Source organism: Lissotriton vulgaris, chromosome 3_1, assembly GCF_964263255.1.
Source record: "Lissotriton vulgaris chromosome 3_1, aLisVul1.2, whole genome shotgun sequence".
In the NCBI taxonomy this organism is placed as follows: Eukaryota; Metazoa; Chordata; class Amphibia; order Caudata; family Salamandridae; genus Lissotriton; species Lissotriton vulgaris.
The window spans coordinates 1,746,551,272-1,746,571,515 of record NC_141689.1 but is presented as its reverse complement, the minus strand read 5'-3'; the positions used below and the strand labels follow the sequence as shown (position 1 = coordinate 1,746,571,515).

Genomic DNA, 20,244 nt, shown 5'->3' with positions numbered 1-20,244 from the left:
AGATCATATCTGATATCTGATGTTTGGGAACCATATTATCTAGAGGGAAAGGTCTCTTGGGCAGAGGCTACTCTATACTGACTGTGAGTGCGTGTATAGGCGTCTACGTGTCTGCATGAGATGCGAGGGGGCAAAGGCTTTCCATGGTAACGGAGCTATGAATTACTTGCATGAAGACAGTGAGGCCAGGCCCTTTGCTGTGCAGCTGGAAAGATGTTTATTTGAACTAGTAGGCAGGAATGTATGTTGAGGAGTGGAGCAGATAATTCGAAGGTTGAATACAGTCTTGGCAGGCAGCAGGCTGAACTACGCGCCGTTAGCCGCGCAGGGAGTAAGGCAGAGGTCACGGGTACAGAGGCAGCCTTGGCTGAGGCTTTCAGAGTCGGCAGGCAAGAAAAGGCTCGATGGCAGAAGTCAGAGCCTACTTCGCCAGAGCTGAAAAACGTGTGAAGTACACCACAAAAAGACGTTGGCATGGCATACTTAGGAACGGAATATTCAACCCGTTCAGGGCGGATCTGAAAGAGGACATGTTAACAATGGACGCAAATGTATTTGCGTCTTCATAGCTGGCACAGGAGGGAAGTTACATGCACTTTAGGCTGGTACATGGAGACGGTGGGGTACACGTTAGGGAACATTTCTTGACCATAAAATTTATATTTCCTCACTTTAGCCAAATCCTATCAGTGAAAAATAATTCAATGAAAAGAAGCTTCATTAAAGGCAAGTTATGTTTCTTTCCTCAGAAGGGAACATAGTCCTTGTCAGAAAAAGACTGAAATTATCCTGATGGAAAACAGCCCTCTTCTAAGTGTCACCCCAAACGTTTTGCCTTCCTCCTCCCATTTTTCTGACCTTCTCTTTTTTGGCTTTAGGACCCAGAGCTCTTGACCACTGCCAACAGTGCTAAAGTGCATGTGCTCTCTCCTCTAAACATGGTATAATTGGATCACACCTGTTTGACATATTTAGTTGACTTAGAAGTCCCTTGTAAAGTGGTACACTTTGTACCCAGGACCTGTAATCTAAATGCTACTGGTGGGCCTCCAACACTGATTGTGCCACCCACACAATTAGCCTTTCACACCTGTCTTAGGCCTGCCATTGCAAGGCCTGTGTAAGCAGTTTACTGCCACTTCGACTTGGCATTCAAAATCACTTTTGAATAACAATGGAAAGATCTGTGATGCACACCTTGTGCTCTCTTAAGTCATCTAAATGTTCGTCTTGTTTAATGCTTTGCATTTGTAAAGGCGTGCGAGCACGGTCCACTCCCTGTCCCATTGCGCATACAATGTAATCTAAACAAAGAGGAACCACATTCTGGGAACCCTTCCGGCTGCACAGCCTGGTCCTGGACTATTAGGAGTCCAATAAATCAAAATATTAAATTCTTCTTCTTTATACTCTTTTTCATTTCATATGCTTTTGACCGCGTCTTCCATTTTTTAATCAATTTATTTTACTCATGCGTATGTTGTACTCCAAAAGGTAACACAAAAATTTGTAAAGGCGTGAGAGCACAGTCCGCGCCCTGTCCCATTGCTCATACAATGTAAACTAAACACAGAGGAACCACATTCTGAGAAGCATTAAACAAGACGAACATTTAGATGACTTCAGAGAACACAAGGTGTGCATAACAAAAGTTTCCATTGTTATTCACAATTGACTCTTATCCCATGTTGTGATAGCACCCGCACAAATGGAAAAGCAAATTTGTGAATAAAGTATAAAAACGACATTGGTAACGTCTGGAAACACTATGAAGAACTTTGGAGTGACGTTTCTCCACATGAACAGATTGTAATAAAAACAAGCATTAGAAATGCAATAGGTCTCGCAGCATTAGAGTTAGTGCTTTTAGAATTGTTTATATTTTTTTTGTTGTAAATCTTTTGCATTTTATTTTTTGTAGGCAATGCAAAAGATTTACAAATCAAAAAAGCAATAAGCAAATGTAAAAGCTTTAAGTAAAAATCCTGCGAGACCTATTGCACTGTGTGAGGGTGAGGTGTTGAGGGTGAGTGAGGGTGGGGGTGAGTGAGGAGTTGAGTGTGAGTGAGGTGTTGAGGGTGAGTGAGGTGTTGAGGGTTAGTGTTAGTGAGAGTGAGTGAGGGTGAGGGTGAGAGAGTGTTATTGTGAGTTAGGGTGAGGTGTTGAGGGTGGATGAGGGTGAGGGTGAGGTGTTGAGGATGAGTGAGGATGAGTGAGGGTGAGTGAGGGGTCGAGGGTGAGTGAGGGTGAGTGAGGGTGACTGAGTGTGAGTGATTGTGAGTGAGGGTGAGTGAGGGTGAGTGAGGGTGAGTCATAGTGAGTGAGGGTGAGGTGTTGAGGGTGAGGCGTTGAGGGTGAGGTGTTGAGGGTGAGGTGTTGAGGGTGAGTTGTTGAGGGTGAGGTGTTGATTGTGAGGTGTTGAGGGTGAGTGAGGGTGAGTTAGAGTGAGGGTGAGTTAGGGGTTGAGGGTGAGGTGTTGAGGGTGAGTGAGGGTGAGGCATTGAGGGTGAGTGAGGGTGAGGTGTTGAGGGTGAGTGAGGGTGAGGGTGAGTGAGGGCGAGTGAGGGCGAGTGAGGGCGAGTGAGGGTGAGGGGGTTGAGGGTGAGTGAGGGTGAGGGGTTGAGGGTGAGTGAGGGTGAGGGTGAGGGTGACTGAGGGTGAGGGATTGAGGGTGAGGGATTGAGGGTGAGGGATTGAGGGTGAGGGATTGAGGGTGGGTGAGGGTGAGTGAGGGTGAGGGTGAGGGGTTGAGGGTGAGTGAGGGTGAGGGGTGCTCATTTATCTTACGCAACTAACAGCCATTGACAAAGCCAATAGTCCTGACTTGTTGCAGGTATAATGTTACTTGTTGTATCTTATATCTGGATGCAATGACAGAAACAGCACAATACAAGTCGGGCGGCACACTATGCTAAGCAAAGATTTTTAGCTTACAGGTTTTTGGCCACGCCCCTTTTAGAGACATCTCCCTCCCCCCAGTTTTTTCATCCCACTTAAAGCTCTGGGTACAGAACACATTACTGGAGCCTGGATACAACCCACGCAGCTCTCAATTTACCAATCAGGAACTATGGTTAAGCAAAATTGTAAACAAAAAACTCTTTACTGATCATACGCAATTAAACCTCACTATACGACTGACTGATGAAAAACACAAGAGCTATACAGCAAGGGCAACCAGATCAAGAAAGGCTGAGCGCACGATTTATTGACGCCAAGATGAGGACACACTGACATTGTACCTGTATAGTACAGTCTGTTACCAATATGAATACATGAAAACAGTCTGACACAACGGGAGAGATAAGGGCTTACCCAACAAGCACTGGCAAAGCCAACCGGTCTGGCATGAATGAGACAAAGCATGTTAACAGCAGCATTCACGAATGCTCTTTACGCGTGCTGAATGGACAAATACATATAATATACGGAAATGATATGTGTCCTATTAATGTTTTGCCAACAAAGGGGAAAAGTAGCAAGTGGGGACTGCTAACTTCATATGCACGTCTGAGAAAAAGTAAATCTGGCAAACTGTGCGATGATTGAGTGGACTTATCCGGATGAAAAATAGCCCCTCATGCATTCCAAAGGAAGCGCTTCATGGAAAGCGGAATGATACACCAACTAGCCAAGAACATGAACAGAGTCGTGCTCCTGCGGGAGTCCAAAGCCCATTCCACGTAGATTTTAAAGAATTGGTAGCGTCTGCAGATGGCTACGCTAATAAAGGTGTTTCTCTGCACCAGCGCATACTACTCAGCCCTGACGGCTCAGAGAGGTAATGTAACCGGCTGCGGGGATCCCGGGGCCCATTCCGCCTCTCATATTCAGTCGATGCAAAGAGGGCCTAGAAGTGGAATAACAGCACAGATCAGGTTTCTGCCGAAAGCGCCAAAATCACCTAGGGGTGATGCGGGCGCTATAGCCAGTTATGTTACACAACGAAACATCCAACAGAGCGAAAACGGGTGCAACCACCCCCTCGCCCCGCCCAATCAATCTGCTACCCTGGAAACAGACGGCAAAAGTTGGGGGTCGGGAGCGAAAGCTTCAACCTTCCAGTCGGGAGCCCCTCAAAGCCCTGTGAGGGAGCTTTGGGGCAAGCTGCAGCGACAACTGAAGGAGGCGTCGAAAGGCCGTAGTGTAACCGCCTCAGGAACCTCACAGTACCACTCCCGGAGACAGGGCGTCACTGCCTTCTCCCCTGTGACTGCGGAGAGTGGAGAAATTGTCTGTGATGTAATTATAGCCCCGGCAACATTTCCGGAGGGGATCCGATCAGGCGGCTGAAGTTTTCTGCGCCGTTTTAAATCAGCAAGCGATGCGCAACCGAAGAATCGACACTTTCTGAGCCACATGCAAATCTCGGAAGAGAACAGCACGAAGCCACTTAAAAATAGATTTATCGCAGGCAGCCATTAGCGCTGCCCTAGAAAGGGGAAGTGGCAGCAGACAGAGCACTACTTTCCGCAAGCGGGGAGAGGGGAGTGAAGAGGTGGCACTGGGTCCGAGGCACCGCCATCAAACAGGGGGGGGGGGGGGGGAGTAGATGCCTTCAGTCACAGTGCACAAGGATGATGGACCCGAAACCTGGAGAGGGGAGGGCACTGTGAGGGGGGGCGTAAGGGTAGAAGAGGCAGTGGGTACAGGGGGAGGCAGTAGGAGTAGAAATGGCAATTGGTACGGGGGCGGCAGTAGTGTAGAAGTGGCAGTGGGTACAGGGGGGGAAGGCAGTAGTGTAGAAGTGGCAGTGGGTACAGGGCTCCCCCATCAGAAAGCACAGGGGGAGGAGGCGAGGTAGGGGGGCCAGATTCTCAAAACAAACAAGACGGACGGACGGAAGAGAGGGGAGGGGGGAGGAGAAATGCGACACGGAGGGAAGGGGAGGGGGCGGAGCGGGTTAAATTATACCAACAACAAGCTGGAGGGAAGAGAGGGGAGGGGGGAGGAGAAATGCGACACGGCGGGAAGGGGAGGGGGCGGAGCGGGTAAACAGAGACGGACATGCACGCGCCCGTGACTTTTAAGGTCAATGCGCATGCGCATAAGCTTAATGCGCATGCGCATTGACCTTAAAAGTCACGGGCACTGCAAGGAATCGCCACGATTCCTTGCAGTGTGGATAAAGAGTGGATAACTCGCAATAGTCTCGCTTGCTCGATGCGCATGCGCATCGACAGGCGAGACCTAAAAAGGGGATTACAATTGACTGACTTTTAAAAAAAACAAAAGACTTTTTAACCATTTGAGTTATTCATTGTTTTCGTGCTTCAGAGCTGAATAACAAATCTGCTAATGCCAAAATGTTGAACAGATTATTTTGTAATAGTATATGGTAATCTATAGTTTCTCGTGTTTTTAATCAGGAATGGGTGGGGGTCATCATTTCCAGCAGTGGGTTTAAGTAAGAGTTGATTAGTGCCAGTAAGATCGATCACATTGAGAGGCATGCTGGGAGATGCAGTTTGTACATATGGGCACGCATGTAGGGTGCATGCGTAAAGACACGGAATTCGGGACAGAAATCAGGGCACGCAGTTGCTTTTGAGACTGGCCACCTGGGGACAATTGAGAATGGAGATTTGTAGAGAAGCTAAATTAGAGCAGTTTATGAGGGTTGAGCTGTACCAGAGCTGGGCTCCGGCGCACCGTTGATATTCAGCAGGACGGTGGAAGTAAAGGGCTTTGCGAAGATGATGCAAGGTTGTTGAGCAGCCGGGATTTTAAATTAAACACGTTACGGTGAGTGGAGCAAAATATTGTCGGCACAATGAGGATGTTGAATTGAAGGTTAACATCTTTGAATGAGGTTATACCAAGAGGGGATTATGGAAGGTTTGGTGAATCGTAGTTATGTGGGGGTTGAACTGAATGGGTATTAACAAGGATGCAGGGGCGGTTTGTTAAAATACATGCAATATGAAGAAATGGGCAATGTTTGAATTCCTGTCAAATGTGTAAGTTAATTTAAATCACTCAACAGGTTGTAGTTAGAATTCGTTAATACAGCTTTTTACAGAAATAAGCAGAACTTTCATGTTTACTGATGGTGGCGTTTAATTGTTTGCTTTGTAGATACCCCTGACGAAGGGAATAGATATTCCCGAAAATGCATTGGGTGTTGCCAATAAAATTGTGACATGTGAAAACGCACACTCCTTCTTGGTTTGTGTTACCTTCTGGAGTACAACAAACGCACAAGTAAAATAAAATCATAAAAAAATGGAAGAAGCGGTTAAAAGCATATGAAATGAACAAGAGTACAAAGAAGAAGAATTGAATATTTTGATTTATTGGACTCATAATAGTCCAGGACCAGGCTGTGCAGTCGGAAGGGTTTCCAGAATGTGGTTCCTCTGTATTTAATTTAAAATCACTTGCAAGGCCTTAAACTTCCCATTAATTACACACAGGTCACCCTTAAGGTAGGCTGTAGGTAGCCCTAAGGGCAGGGTGTAGGACATGTACTTTTAAGTTTACATGTTCTGGAAGTGAAAAACAGCTACATGTGTTTTTGACTACTGTGAGGCCTACTCAGGTCATAGGCAAGCATTAGGAATTTCTTTAAACACTTTTAAGCTGTAATTCACAGTGATAATTACTGCCCCTCTAAATAGGACTAGTTACGTTATATTTTTTGTAAGATGATTACAAAACTGAGTAGGCATGACTGGTAATAGGGGTGGAAAAGGGTCAGATTCTGTTGCACTTGATATGATAAGCAACATTCTTGTATGAAGGAATAAATGGGTTCTATGCATCAAAAGAAATTCTTTTGTGATGATTTACATAATCACGATTTGTATGTTGAATTCTGAATTATGTTTTTTTTTTCATGATAACTTGATAATACTCAAAAAGTGATATTTTCCAGGTACAAAGGCAACGCCGGTGGGAGCTGCCCTCAGCGCCAATGTATTTTGAAACAACCAATCTGTAAAATTGAGCTTTCACCAACATAACATGTGCCCTAACTGTCTTCTCACACTGCAGCAAGGCTTACGAATCTTGTCTCAGGAACAGCGATGTGTGGCTCTCTTCATAAATTGACTAGATGGATGAGTCCGTTTTCTTTTTCCCCTATGATTGACTCAGTCAGTAGTAAAAGTAAATACACAGTGTACACAGTGTACACAAAAAGATTTATAAAGGCATCAGTATTCACACATAATGCAGCACTACACCCTAAGGGAACCATGATGATTGGGGGCCCAACGCATACGGAAAGTAAGTACTTATTTCTGTAGGTCTCTCCAAGTAATTCAGAAAATATACGCCTAACATAAATTACAATAGCCCTTGATAAAAGGCATTTGTGGTCCAGTTCCAACATGGAAAGCTGTCTTGGGCATTATGGAAAATACAAGTAACTAGCGGACTATACAGGACTGGAGAGTTCTAGGACATCAGCATAACTATACAATGCTCCTGCTGATCGGGTACTTATTTTATTCTATTTCCAATTGGCTAAACTGGAAGTTAGGTGATGAGGACAAATCCAAATGTGTAAGTAGACACATAGCAGTGAGCGACTTTGCATTCCCTTGCCCATTGCAACAGACGTGAGAATGGTGGCAGTATTATAAATGCTCAAAAGGCAGCGGTCCACAGAAACACTGCATTTAAGGATCTATTGCCAAACAGTTATATTTGCAATTTTATTTTTGTTCTTACATGGGTGCAAATTTAATCTACAACCTGAAATCATATTTTTTTTTAAAAATAAAACGTTAATCTAAAAAGGATTTTGGAGAAAATTATTTGCCACAAGAAGGCTCAAAGTAAGACACTTCATGGATTCACAAGAGACTATTTATAGCAAGCATGTTTACTCACCTACACTGCTGAGAAACATAGTAAGGTACATAATTCGAATGGACCACCATCTACTTCTAAAGTGCTGGCTAGTTTCCACAAAATCCCCATAGCTAAAGAAAAAATAAATATACATTACACATTTCATACAACATTTCATACAAACAGGGAATGATTGGGGTAAAATTGGTGGCTAGTGTGATGCTTTATAACATTTTCTCACCAAATTTTCATTCTGTCTAAGAAAATTTAGCGACTCAAGGCAAAAAATATAACATGAAGAATCATAGAGTGACTAACGCAGAGCGTCTAACATACCTCATTTATTATCCCAGCATTTGAGTACTGACATTGCTATCCCCTTCAAAAGCAACTACACACATTTTTGCTTTTTCGCAAAAGTTGAGTTGACTGAGTGCGACCTTTTCTCTGGGAAATTGGGAGAATGGACGTATGTCAGCAAGACTTTGGTGTCTCTGATGGTAAGCAGAGTGACTGATATAGCATACTTGCTTTACAGAAAATTGATACACTAGATAATTTTTTTATTTCAAAAGTTTTTATTAGAAATTTCAGTACAAAACAAGCGGTTGGCAATTATACATGAATTGAATACACTGTAAGCAATGCCATTGTATATGAGTCACGGACATCAAGTAAAGAGGCAGATAAGCAATTATCAAAGAGCTTAATAAGACATCAAAATCTGCGTTGCTTAACCGTACAGTGGGAAAGTAAAAAGAGAATAGAACAAGCATTGGTAATCACATTAAGTTTCGCCTATGTGATTAACATTTATTTTTTTGTACGTTTTAGATTGGTGAGTTGCTGTGCAATATAAGTTTGAGAGAGCGTAATTTGAATAAAAAATATGTGTGGACCATATTCACAAGCATATAGCATAAACGTAGAATCTATAATGTGAAGTTAACACTTGTGGTATAAGTTAGCCGATGTAACCAATGTAATAGGAAATGTATTTGTATTCACTTTAGAATATGCATTAGAAGGCCGTATATATAGTGGGCTAATATAGAAATGTATAGAAATGCTTAAGAACAGTAGAACGTGCAAAACAGAATACGTGTGTAATTATTAAACGGAGAAAGAAGACGAAACGTAAAGCGAAGAAATGTGCAGAGAATATATAGCACTATGTAAGCAAGAGAAAATAAATGTTGTATTCTATGTAGGATGTATTCACTTATAAGCATTGCTTTGCTAAAATTCGATTATATATAAATGTGTGTTAAAGGTTATACTGTGTAGAAGAGTTTGTAGGAATGTTAGAAGGGTTTAGGTCATATGTGATTTTAACCTCACTGACCAAGAGTTTGTAGGAGTGTAGTCCGCTGTATGTAATTTAGTGGGCTCACAGGAGTCGTGAATAGTCTGATCTGAATGTGCGAGACAAGAGCAAAAGGTCTTGCTAGATTTAAGGTGACAATGCCGGACGGAGTTTATGGCCTAAGTGTGATAAGAGACGCTTGGAATTTGAGTCTTGTTTAGAAATGACCGTTCACAGGACCAACTAAGGTTACGAATACAATCGTAAAGAGTAGAGTTCTGCTGAGGTGATAGACCTTTGCTTCGAAAGTGTCAAATGAAATGTCAAATGAAGTCACCAGCAAGAAGATGAAGATGGCGTCTATGAAGCAAGGTCAACTTAACGGACGACGTGAAGAGATGAAGCTATGGAAAGAGCTAGAAATGACATCATATGTATGTGTACATGGTGGGCGTCAAGGGGCGTTCCACCCATACTGTGATTGTGTATTTAGGGACAGCACCCCGGGGAGAAGACAGCGAACAGCTCCAAGCAGATGCCATCATAGAGAGCTCAGGGAGAAGTTATGCGCAGATGGCCTGAGGCGAAGAGCTCAGGGAGAGAGATCAGAGCGCAAGAGAGCAGTGGGCCGAGGACCCTTAGAGAGCGGATGGGTAGGCAGAGAGGGAACTGCTTCTCGACATAAGTTACCATTAGGGGTTAAGAGAGTTTGAACTTCTTTGGAAGTCAAACTGCTGACACCTTTTTTAGGTAAGGAACTAGCGAAGTAGGGATTTCACCTAGTACAGAGTAGGGACAGAATTAACTTGTTTATTCTTTTGTAGATGACGCAACGGGACCACATCTTGTATATGCTTTAATCTGCAGATTTGGAATTGACTCTAATTGTTCTTTTGTATACTTATTGAATCTTATCCTGAGAGGATTGTATATGCATTTAATTCTTGATTTTATATAAAACTTTTAAAACTTCATCAGTTGTCAGTGGTCCTTCAGAGTTGCGTCAGTTTATGGGGGTAATTTAACCTATGCGGGGGTTGTCTTTTACTCAATGACAGAAAATAACCGATCCAAATTGATGAATGAGATTAGTATCTAGGTGATCAAAAACGGTATCAAAATCTCATTCCCCGCAGTTGGTAGCAGAGGATGGTTTTCTTCTTGAGGAAGACAACCTAGGTCAGGTTTAGATTACCCCAAGGTCCCTAGTCATCGACGACCAGAAGAAGAATCCCTGCCGAAGAAGGTGCTGACGGTGCGTCAAGAGAAAAGCAGCAGAGTCGGTCGAGAGTGAGTATAAGGGTCATGCGTTGTAAGATTGCGGTATTTTATGTTGTACCTGTGTTGTAATGTCAAGCGGAGTTGAATGCCTGTAGTGTGATTGAGGGAATGTTGTGAGCGCGCGCAACCGGATAAAATCTTAAGTTCAAGGAGAGCTTAAGTGGTTCGGGTGTATCGAACACCCAGAGTAATTGTTCACCATTGTAAAGGGGGTCATGAGGTACCATTGATCGCCCGACAGACCGATGATAGGGGGAGTGACAGAGTGAGTGAATGAGTAACGGACGCTGGTCGTACGTTTACTGTGTATAAGTAACCTATCAGTTAAGGCGATCGTCTGACCGTGCGAGGAAAGACGTTTCGTCAGTTGAGGTGACAATTACAGTTAGACTGTGGCCGTACAGTCAGAGAAAAGTGATCGCTTGGACGGAAGTAGTCATTTTTCAGCGTATGAATGAAAACGCATGCAAGATCGTGAGACGAATTGAGAAAGAAGAGGAACTGCTACAGAGGGGACGAGTGACGTCAGCGTAGAGCCGCGCTGAGATTGGTCGGTCAGCGTAGAATCGCGCTGGGATAGGCCGATTAGCGAGAGCCGCGTAGGGATTGGTTGGTTTGTCAACGGGACGTAAACAAGGAAGAGAATAAAGGAAAATCGTAGATTTTGAAAATGAAGTGTTTTAAACGTTTAAGGGCGATCTTTAAGAGAGATAGAAGAAACTTGTATGCCGGAGAAGAAGCTCCACCAGAAGGCACACCAGCTTATCATATGGCAGTGAATGTAGGCTTACACTCGATATTATGGATCTCCGAGTGGAATAAGCTAACGGAAGGGAATAAGGAACTGACGTTTCCGAGATACGGGACGTTTAAATTGGAAGTATTGAATCAACTGAAAGCAGTAATGCTTGCAACGAGACCTCTACCGAGGCCAACACAGTTCGAAGCACTTAGTGCATGGTTTAGAGCAGCACACGAAAAGAGCTTAAAGAGACGCCAGGAAAGAGTGAGACGATCGGTAAAAGCAGTGCAGGATGCCAAATGGGACGATGAAGCTAAAAAGTGGAGGGTGCAGAAGATAGAAGCAGACAAATTGTACCCAATGCTAGAGGTTACGGGAGAAAAGAAACCTCTAGAAGAAGATGAGGATAGCGAGCCAGATGAGGATTTGATAGAAAGATTATTGTTAGATAGACCACCTCCGTACAACAGAGAAGCCGAAAGTCCCGAATTACAGCAAGGGGACGGAGCTAGGTGGGGGGGAATATAAATCGCTCCCAGTATCAGAGTGGGATCCCAAGAAATGTGAGGAAATACCTCAATCTGCTCCCGAACAGAGAGTAGTGGGAAGATTCGTGGTCCAGAAGGTGCCAGAAATGCAGCATGCAAGGTCGTATCAATTGCCAGATGCTCTACAAGTACCTGTTACCATAGGCCCTATAGTGTCAATCTACAACCCAGAGGGAGTCCAGCAGGAGGAACAGGCACGATGGGACAGAGAAAGGGCAGAGATAGAGGGAAGAAATAATACGATCAATTCCCAGAGGCAGTTGCTAGGAGCAATGAGTCGGAGTACCCCACTAGATTCCGCAACGGGTCCCTGGATAGAACAGGGGGGTCAAAGAGGACAGATGGATCTGAGGGGACCGAAACCGAAATCCTATAAGGAATTAAGGGAATATTTGAGAGAATGGGATGCTGCCGAAGAGACTCAGAACAAAAGATTAGAAACAGGAGCAGAATGGAGAGATCAGGATAACAGGATCCTCTCTCACTGCGGAGCTGGCGAAAGCAGCCCAGAGTGGGAGGGAGGGAGTCAAGGAAGCCGAGGAGATACTTGCCATACCATCAGTGGCAATAGGCAAATGTGCGACGACAAGAATGCAGGGTGTGGGGGAGTGCCTCGCCTCGTCCTTAGTGAGGGGGAGCGAAAGACGCAGGAGTACCGAAATAGTTTCAAGTGCACTCACCATGCCCCGGACAAAAATGTGCGACATTGGAATCACGGGAACATGGAGAGTCGCGAAACGTCTCGCCATGCATCCGGTGATCACGAACGAGATCGCGGGAACATGGAGGACCGTGGAGGACCCTTCATTCTATTGAGCGACACCAGACAGCAAGGAAGTTGCAGTGATACAGAACAGCACGGAGGTTCCTATATTGTATCTAGAGAAACCGAGCCGAAAAGACAGAAAGTAGTAATGGGAAATAGATCAATGTTCCACCATACCCCAAGGGAAGATGGAAAAGCTTGGGATCTAGAGAGGTGGGAACAAAGAGATGGGAGAAGAACTCCTCATAACTCACCTGTGCTTAGACGGAGGGCGCATAGTGGAAATGAGAGGGGTGTGAGTGAACAACCTAGGACTGACGTACTGAGAGCTGAATTAAAAGCAAAACGGCTTGATGTAACGAGTTTAAAATCAGACTTGGATGAGATAATTGATGGCACAGTGGCAATAGAAAGGTTAGAACTGTACGAACCGGATGAAATACTGTTTTTATCTAAGGATGTTACTCGGAAAGCAAGGGCAGCTCATGAAAAATTATCTGAATTGGCGGACAGGTATATGATAGACATGTCACGGACTAAAGCTTTACAGGCCAACCATAGGCTAAATTGCACGGATCAGGATCTAGATGAGCGTAGGACGATTGGGCTAAGGGTACACATAAGGGAACTAATCATGTGTATCAGAATATGGAGGGATCTGGATAGATGGGAGGAAAGATGGTCCAAGAGGGGATCCGTCAGAAGGAGCACACTTGCGAAGTCCCAAGATGGAGAGCTAATGCGAATGGAAGCTTTCCCTTTGCGAGAAATCGCGAACGGAAACTACGTGCATGTACCCTGGAGTAGGGGGGATTTAGCGGCATTTACTAATTCTTTCCCCAAGTTAAGAGAGAACCCCGTGGAGTGGTACAAGCAGGTAGAGAGGTTCGTGAAGATCTCTAAGGTACTGTGGATCGATTTGAACACCCTGTTTGATATCGTAGTACCCGGAGATTTGTGGACGGCATGCAAGCTTAGTGTCGAATGGCCCGCTTGCGAGCCTCCGAGAGATGCCAGGACAAATGGTCCATCAGATAGAGTCATGGAAAAGTACGAGAGAGTAATAGCATGGTTAAAGGAGAAAGTGCCAGTGCAAGACATAGACTGGGTTAAGATAGATCGAACAACTCAGGAACCTAAAGAGACAGTTCACGAGTTTTATGAGAGATTGCTGAAAGCATTCAAACAGTATAGCGGGTTGGATGTCATGGATCCTAAAGATATAGGACAGTTTGTGTCGAAGTTTGTTCTAGGATTAAGGCCAGACATAAGCCTAATGATTCAACAGCATTTGATTTGTTGGCAGAACAAACCTTTAGATGAGATTCTGAGGTATGCAAGGTACTGTAGCGATGAAATAGACTCAAAAGCAAAGAAACTTAAGGAAAAGCTGATGTTGGTGCAGATGCAATCAGCTGGAAAGGGTGGACAGCGGCAACAGGGAACAGGAACACCAATAAAGAAACAGAATAATCAGAGCAGAGATGAGGAAGAAAGATCGAGACCGAGGGTAGATATCACAACACTGAAAAAGACAACGAGGTGCCATCAGTGTAACGAGGTGGGACATTGGAGACGCGAGTGTCCCTATAATGTCGAGACGGGGGAGATAGAACAGGAGGAGGATGAGGTTCAACCCAGCATGGTAAAGGGAACAGCGGTCCCGAAGGGAAAGTTTATCAAAGGGGGGAATCAGACTCCTCGAGCGCCGTTTCCCCAACCGCCTCGCATTACAAATGGAGGAAAACCCTATAGACAAATGCCATTGTTCGTAGGAGGAGAAGAATGCTACTACGTTGATCCTCTTACAGGGCAACGAGTGGATAGGGAAGAAGACTGTACTCTAGGAGCAGCCCTGGAAGTAGACCAGAGAGGACCATACGTAGAGGCTGAGGTGGCTGGATGTCCTACGACCTTTTTGGTAGACACGGGGGCCACTTGATCCACTTTGAGATCAGCGGTAGTCCCAGGTTTGCCAATATCGGGAGAGACGATTCAGGTGGTAGGGGTCGCAAACAGGAGGATGGCGAATCCTCTGACTGAACCAGTATCAGTGAAGATAGGGAATTACAGTGATGAACATCAGTTTGTAATCTGTGATTCTAGCCCTGTGTGTCTGTTAGGAAGAGATCTGTTGTGTAAACTGAATTGCACAATACATTGCACACCTGAAGGAGTAGAAGTGCAGACCAACGATGAGGATGCCGATTTTAAGGTTGTAAACTCGCAGGAATGCGTGGAACTATATCCTACCTTGACAGTGGAGGAGCTTCCACAGGATTTGAGGGAGAAAGTGTCAGCTGAGGTGTGGGATTTTACTGGAGAAGAAATAGGATTGATCAAAGGGGTAGAACCAGTAAAGATCATGGTAAAACCCAATGCTGAGTATCCAAGAACACCACAATATAAGTTGACATCGGAGACAATTGCAGGAATAAAGCCTGTGATTGAATTCATGATTAAACAGGGAATACTGAAAGAGATCGTGGGAAGTCCATGTAACTCCCCGATTATGGGTTTGCAGAAGCCTAGTGGAAAATACAGAATAGTGCAGGATCTTCGAAAGATTAATAATATCGTTGTCTCATGTTGTCCAGTGGTACCGAATCCATCAGTGATATTGTTTCAGATACCGTTCCAAGCTGAATGGTTCACAGTGATAGATTTATGCCAGGCTTTCTTTTCGATTCCTTTAGATGAGGAGAGCCAGTATTTGTTCGCTTTTAAGCTGGAAAATCGCGTTTTAACATGGTGTCGTATCCCTCAGGGGTATACAGAAAGCCCATCGATTTTTAACCAGCTGCTGAAGAAAAATCTTGAAAGTCTAGTACTGCCCAAGAACTCGGTTCTAGTCCAGTACATAGACGACCTCCTATTTGCGTCAGAAACTGAGGAAGCTTGCAAGGTAGACACCATCACCTTGTTAAATCACTTGGCCGAGAACGGACACAAGGTGTCTCCAAGTAAATTGCAGTATTGTCTGACTGAAGTGCAATACTTGGGCCACAGGATTGAAAAGGGAAAACGGAAGGTGTCTCCAGACAGAATAGAGGCGATCATGAAAATGAACGCGCCTAAAACCCAAAGAGAAGTCAGGATGTTTCTAGGCATGGTCGGTTATTGTCGGCAGTGGATAGCCAACTTTTCACTGAAGGCAAAACCTTTATTACAACTGACGCACAAAGGAGTGGGTGATCCGGTACCATGGGACAAGGATTGTTTGATGGCGTTTTTGCAGCTGAGGGAGGACTTATGTCGTGCCCCGGCTTTAGGAATGCCTGATTACACAAAACCATTTTTGCTTTACTGCTGCGAAAGAGAGGGATGCGCTTTAGCAGTTTTGGCCCAGATACACGGCGATGCCCGTAGGCCAGTTGCTTACTTTTCGGCTACATTAGACCCAGTAGCCGCAGCGTTGCCCGGATGTCTCAAATCCGTAGCTGCAACGGGTGTCAGCATTGAAAGGTGTGAAAGTGTGGTAATGGGACATCAGTTAGTGGTGTACGTACCGCATTCTGTAGAATTGTTAATGACCAGGACTAAGACTCAGCATCTGACGAATAGCAGGCTCACACGCTACGAGCAAGTCATATTGGCTGCCGAGAATGTGACCCTAAAAAGATGCTCCGTCTTGAATCCTGCAACTTTGATGCCACTTCCAAATGATATTGATGATGAAATTTGTACAGATCATGACTGTCTTGATGTGACTGAACTATGCACCAAACCGAGACCAGATATCGTAGATGAGCCATTGACTGACCCCGATGAAATATTCTTTGTTGATGGTTCATGCGTAAGAGACGATATCGGTCAGCTGAGAGCAGCTTATGCAGTTTGTACTATTACCAGAGTTGTGGAAGCCGCCTGCCTGGAAGGAGTACATTCCGCTCAGGTAGCTGAAATTATTGCTTTGACCCGTGCCTGTTTAGCAGGTAACAAAATTCGAGTCACCATATACACCGATAGCCAGTATGGTTTCGGGGTAGTTCACGACTATGGGCAGTTATGGTCTCAAAGAGGTTACATGACCTCCTCGGGTTCTCCAATTAGGAATGGAGAATTCGTGAGATTATTGTTAGAGGCATTGCAAGGTCCGTCAGCCATAGCAGTTGTCAAATGTGCCGCGCACACGAAGAACGTAGACTTTGTGTCGCAAGGCAATCGTTATGCTGATGAGGTAGCACGTTACTGTGCAGAACAAGGTTATTCTCACACCAATGTAGAAGTGGGGGGAATACAGGAAAGAACTGAATTGACAATGTTGTTAGACACTGTAGATACATGGGATGAGTTAAAATGTGTTCAGGAAAATGCACCAGATGATGAGAAAAAGAGCTGGGAGACAGCTGGATGTACAAAAAGTGAAATGAACTTTTGGATTTCTGCAGATGGGAGAGCAGTTTTACCAAACGAACTCGTTAGTCCAATGGCAAGGAAATTGCATGGATCAGCACACATAGGTAGAGATGCTATGGCGAGAGTATTCAGACAAACGTGGTTTAATCCGAAGTTTAGAGTAGCGGCAGAAGCAGTATGTCAGCGATGTGCGATCTGTCAGCAACTAAACGTAGGAAAGAGAACACCAGTCACACTGAGTCACATTGGGAGGTCTGGGGGGCCTTTCAATAGAATGCAGCTGGATTTTATCGAAATGCCTCAATGCAATAGACTCAGATACGTTTTAGTGATTGTCTGTATATTTTCTAGATGGGTTGAAGCTTACCCGACACGTAGGTGCGATACACTCACAGTAGCAAAATTGTTGCTTAGAGAGTTGATACCGAGGTTTGGGGTGCCATCCTCTTTGGAATCGGACAGAGGAACTCATTTCAACAGCGAAATAGTGAAGATGCTATGTTCCGCTTTAAGTATTGATCAGAAGCTCCATTGCAGTTATCGACCAGAAGCTTCAGGGATCGTAGAACAAATCAACAGTACAATCAAGTCCAGACTTGCCAAGGTTTGTTCATCGACATCTCTGAATTGGCCTGATGCACTTCCATTGGTTCTTATGAGCATACGTAGTACGCCAGACAGAAAAACAGGTCTCTCTCCACACGAGGTGCTAATGGGGAGAGCTATGAGATTGCCATCGGTTCCGACTGCAGCGTTGTTGAACATCACAGACGATTTGATCCTGGACTACTGCAAGGGACTATCTGATGCCATTCATTCTGTGTCCCTCCAGGTCCAGGCTGCAGAGGTTCCATCAGCACAAGACTTGTGCCATGACTTGTGTCCGGGGGACTGGGTCCTGGTGAAGAAGCATGTCAGGAAGAACTGTCTAGACGTGCGTTGGAGAGGACCGTTTCAAGTCATACTAGTTACGAACACTGCAGTAAAGTGTGGAGGTTTGCCCAACTGGATACACGCCTCACACACCCGAAGAGTGCCAACACCTCTGGAAGAAACAGCTCCTCTCTCGGATGAGAATCCAGCGGAAAGCGGAGAAGCCACAGAGAGGGAAAGCCAAGCTGTAGAGGTGATCGAAGAGGCTGAGCTTGTGTCAGAGCAGGCCGACGATGGTCAGGACACTAGTGGGACCGAAGTCGTCTCAGAAGAAGAGAGTACTTGGGAGTTCGAATCAGATAATGAACAAGCTGTAAGCGAACAAGAGACGAGACCAGGAACAAGGAGCAGGAGGACAAGGAGTGACAAAGCTAGTTGGCCGGAGAGAAGGAGAAGGCCAAGCTTAAAAGCAAATCAAGAGAGAACCCTTGTCCCGATTTCTGAAGAGTCGGATCAAGAAGAAGAAACTACAGATTCAGGATCTGAGAGTCCAAGAAGATCGAGAAGGGTACGTGTGCCCTGCAGAAGGTACGCCACCCCAGAGTGGACTTATCTAGCAGATGTCTTGGGGACAGAAATCTGGGAGAGTGAAGGAAGTGAAAGTTATCGATCTCGATCCATTTGTGGCAGTGAAGATATGGATGTTGACGCCTGGAATCGAGACTGAGGGGTTACTGACTTTCACACTTCCCATACCCCCATACCTAAGTCGGATCAAAGATCTAGTGCTAAATCGATTACAGTTTCCGACTTTTGGTCATCAAATACCAGAACAAGAAGAAAAAGTCATTCGTTTTGAACTATTGGAACATGTTATTAAAGCTGCAGGTACGAGAATAATTGTAGATGCATAAAGACTTTTGTGTTGAAGCTATAAAGAAGAAGATAACCTAGCGCCAAGTGGAAAGAAGAATAAAATTAGGGATTACATTTAGAGGACGGAGAAGGGTTAGGGTTGTCTATTGCTGAAGAGAAAAAGACATTGTTGTGAAAAGAGACTTTTTGTTGATTAAGAGCACTTTACAGACTGAGAAAGCAAACAAAGCAAGACAAAGACTTGGAAAGAGAAACTTTTCTTCGAAAAAGAAAGAGCTACGCTGTTTTGATAACATGGAGAATGACAACCCAAACCGAAAAGCAAAATGCATAATAGGTACACTAATAGCAGTAGTAATTGTTCTTATTATTACAGTAGTTACCACATCATACATGGTAGGACATGCAAGTGAAAAAGAGACAACAGATGTAAAGCCTGTAACGACTTTGAAACCTGCTCTTGTTGGGAAGAAGGAGGAGAGCAATGTCATCCGTGAAAAGGCGTTACTGGCAAATGAAGCTCGTAGGTTACACGTAGACGAGTCACAGGGAAATTTTAGGTCAAATGCATATGCCAAGCTATTGTATGAGTATATCGATGCCATGGAGGCCAAAGAATGCTATGTATGTATGCAATTGCCGGCTTCCGTAGACGAAGGCATCAGATATCATCATCTCCCACTGACTTATGGGATAACATGTAGTTTATTGCTCAGTATATTTTATGGTAGAGAAGGATTTGAGTACTACTTTTCAAATTATGATTCGGTACTGCCTGAAGTCCCGAATTATAAGCAAATGAATAAGTGGGACTATTATAAAAAGGAGGATAGATTAGCCAAGTTCTTTCTTCCTTGGGATACATTAGATACTTCATATGCACGCAGAAATAATCTGACTTGCAAAGTGTCAGAAGTAGAGAAAAAGTTCATAGGACAAGTAGATGACAGATACAGAAGGCAGAAGATTCTGAGAATGTCAGGACAGTGGAAAACAGATTGGACCGAAGAAGAAAAAGCACACAAGAAGAAGGGTAGCAATGGTCCAATAGCTTTGGATAGAACGCAGAAAGGAAAGTTATGTTTAACTCGAAGCAAGACGTATTATGAGAGTGTATTTGTAGGTGAAGTAAATTGCGAACATGCTTTTCGATTAGAGTACTATACGAAAGATTTTATGAAAGGGATGCAAGCAATTCCTAATGTATATTTTGTATGTGGAAGAAATGCCTATGTAAAACTGCCTGACAATTGGTATGGTTCGTGTTACTTGGCAATTGTCTTCCCCAAAATATATCATGCAAAGGATTTAGCGATTATAGAAGGAAAGACTTCGAGAAGAACGAAAAGGGAAGTAGGAGATGCTGAAGTAGTTGGAGACATTTTTGGAGCAATGTTTCCTATGTTAGGTTTAATACTTAACGATGTTAAGATCAGGAGACTAGCTACAGTTATAGATAGATTATCTGCAAGCACTGCAAGGTCATTAATGCTAGTAGAAGGAGAGATGCAGTCGATTAGAGCAATGGTTCTTCAGAACCGACTTGCTTTAGATGTACTGCTAGCAAAAGAGGGCGGAGTTTGCAAGGCTTTGAAGGTCCAAGAATGTTGTACTTACATTCCAGACAATTCAAAACCACTTGAGAAAGTCATACGAAACATTACACAGATACATAAAGAAATCGAAGATTTAA

General features: G+C 44.3%; 1 protein-coding gene across 1 annotated transcript in view; it reads right to left on the bottom strand.

The window, feature by feature from the left end:
- The window catches only part of MFSD8 (major facilitator superfamily domain containing 8), a 185,579-nt gene that overhangs the window by 118,531 nt on the left and 46,804 nt on the right, over positions 1–20,244 (bottom strand). The window contains exon 2 of the mRNA XM_086962181.1: positions 7,840–7,931. Coding sequence (XP_086818307.1) covers positions 7,840–7,931 — 92 coding nt within the window. The remainder of the gene's footprint in view (positions 1–7,839; positions 7,932–20,244) is intronic.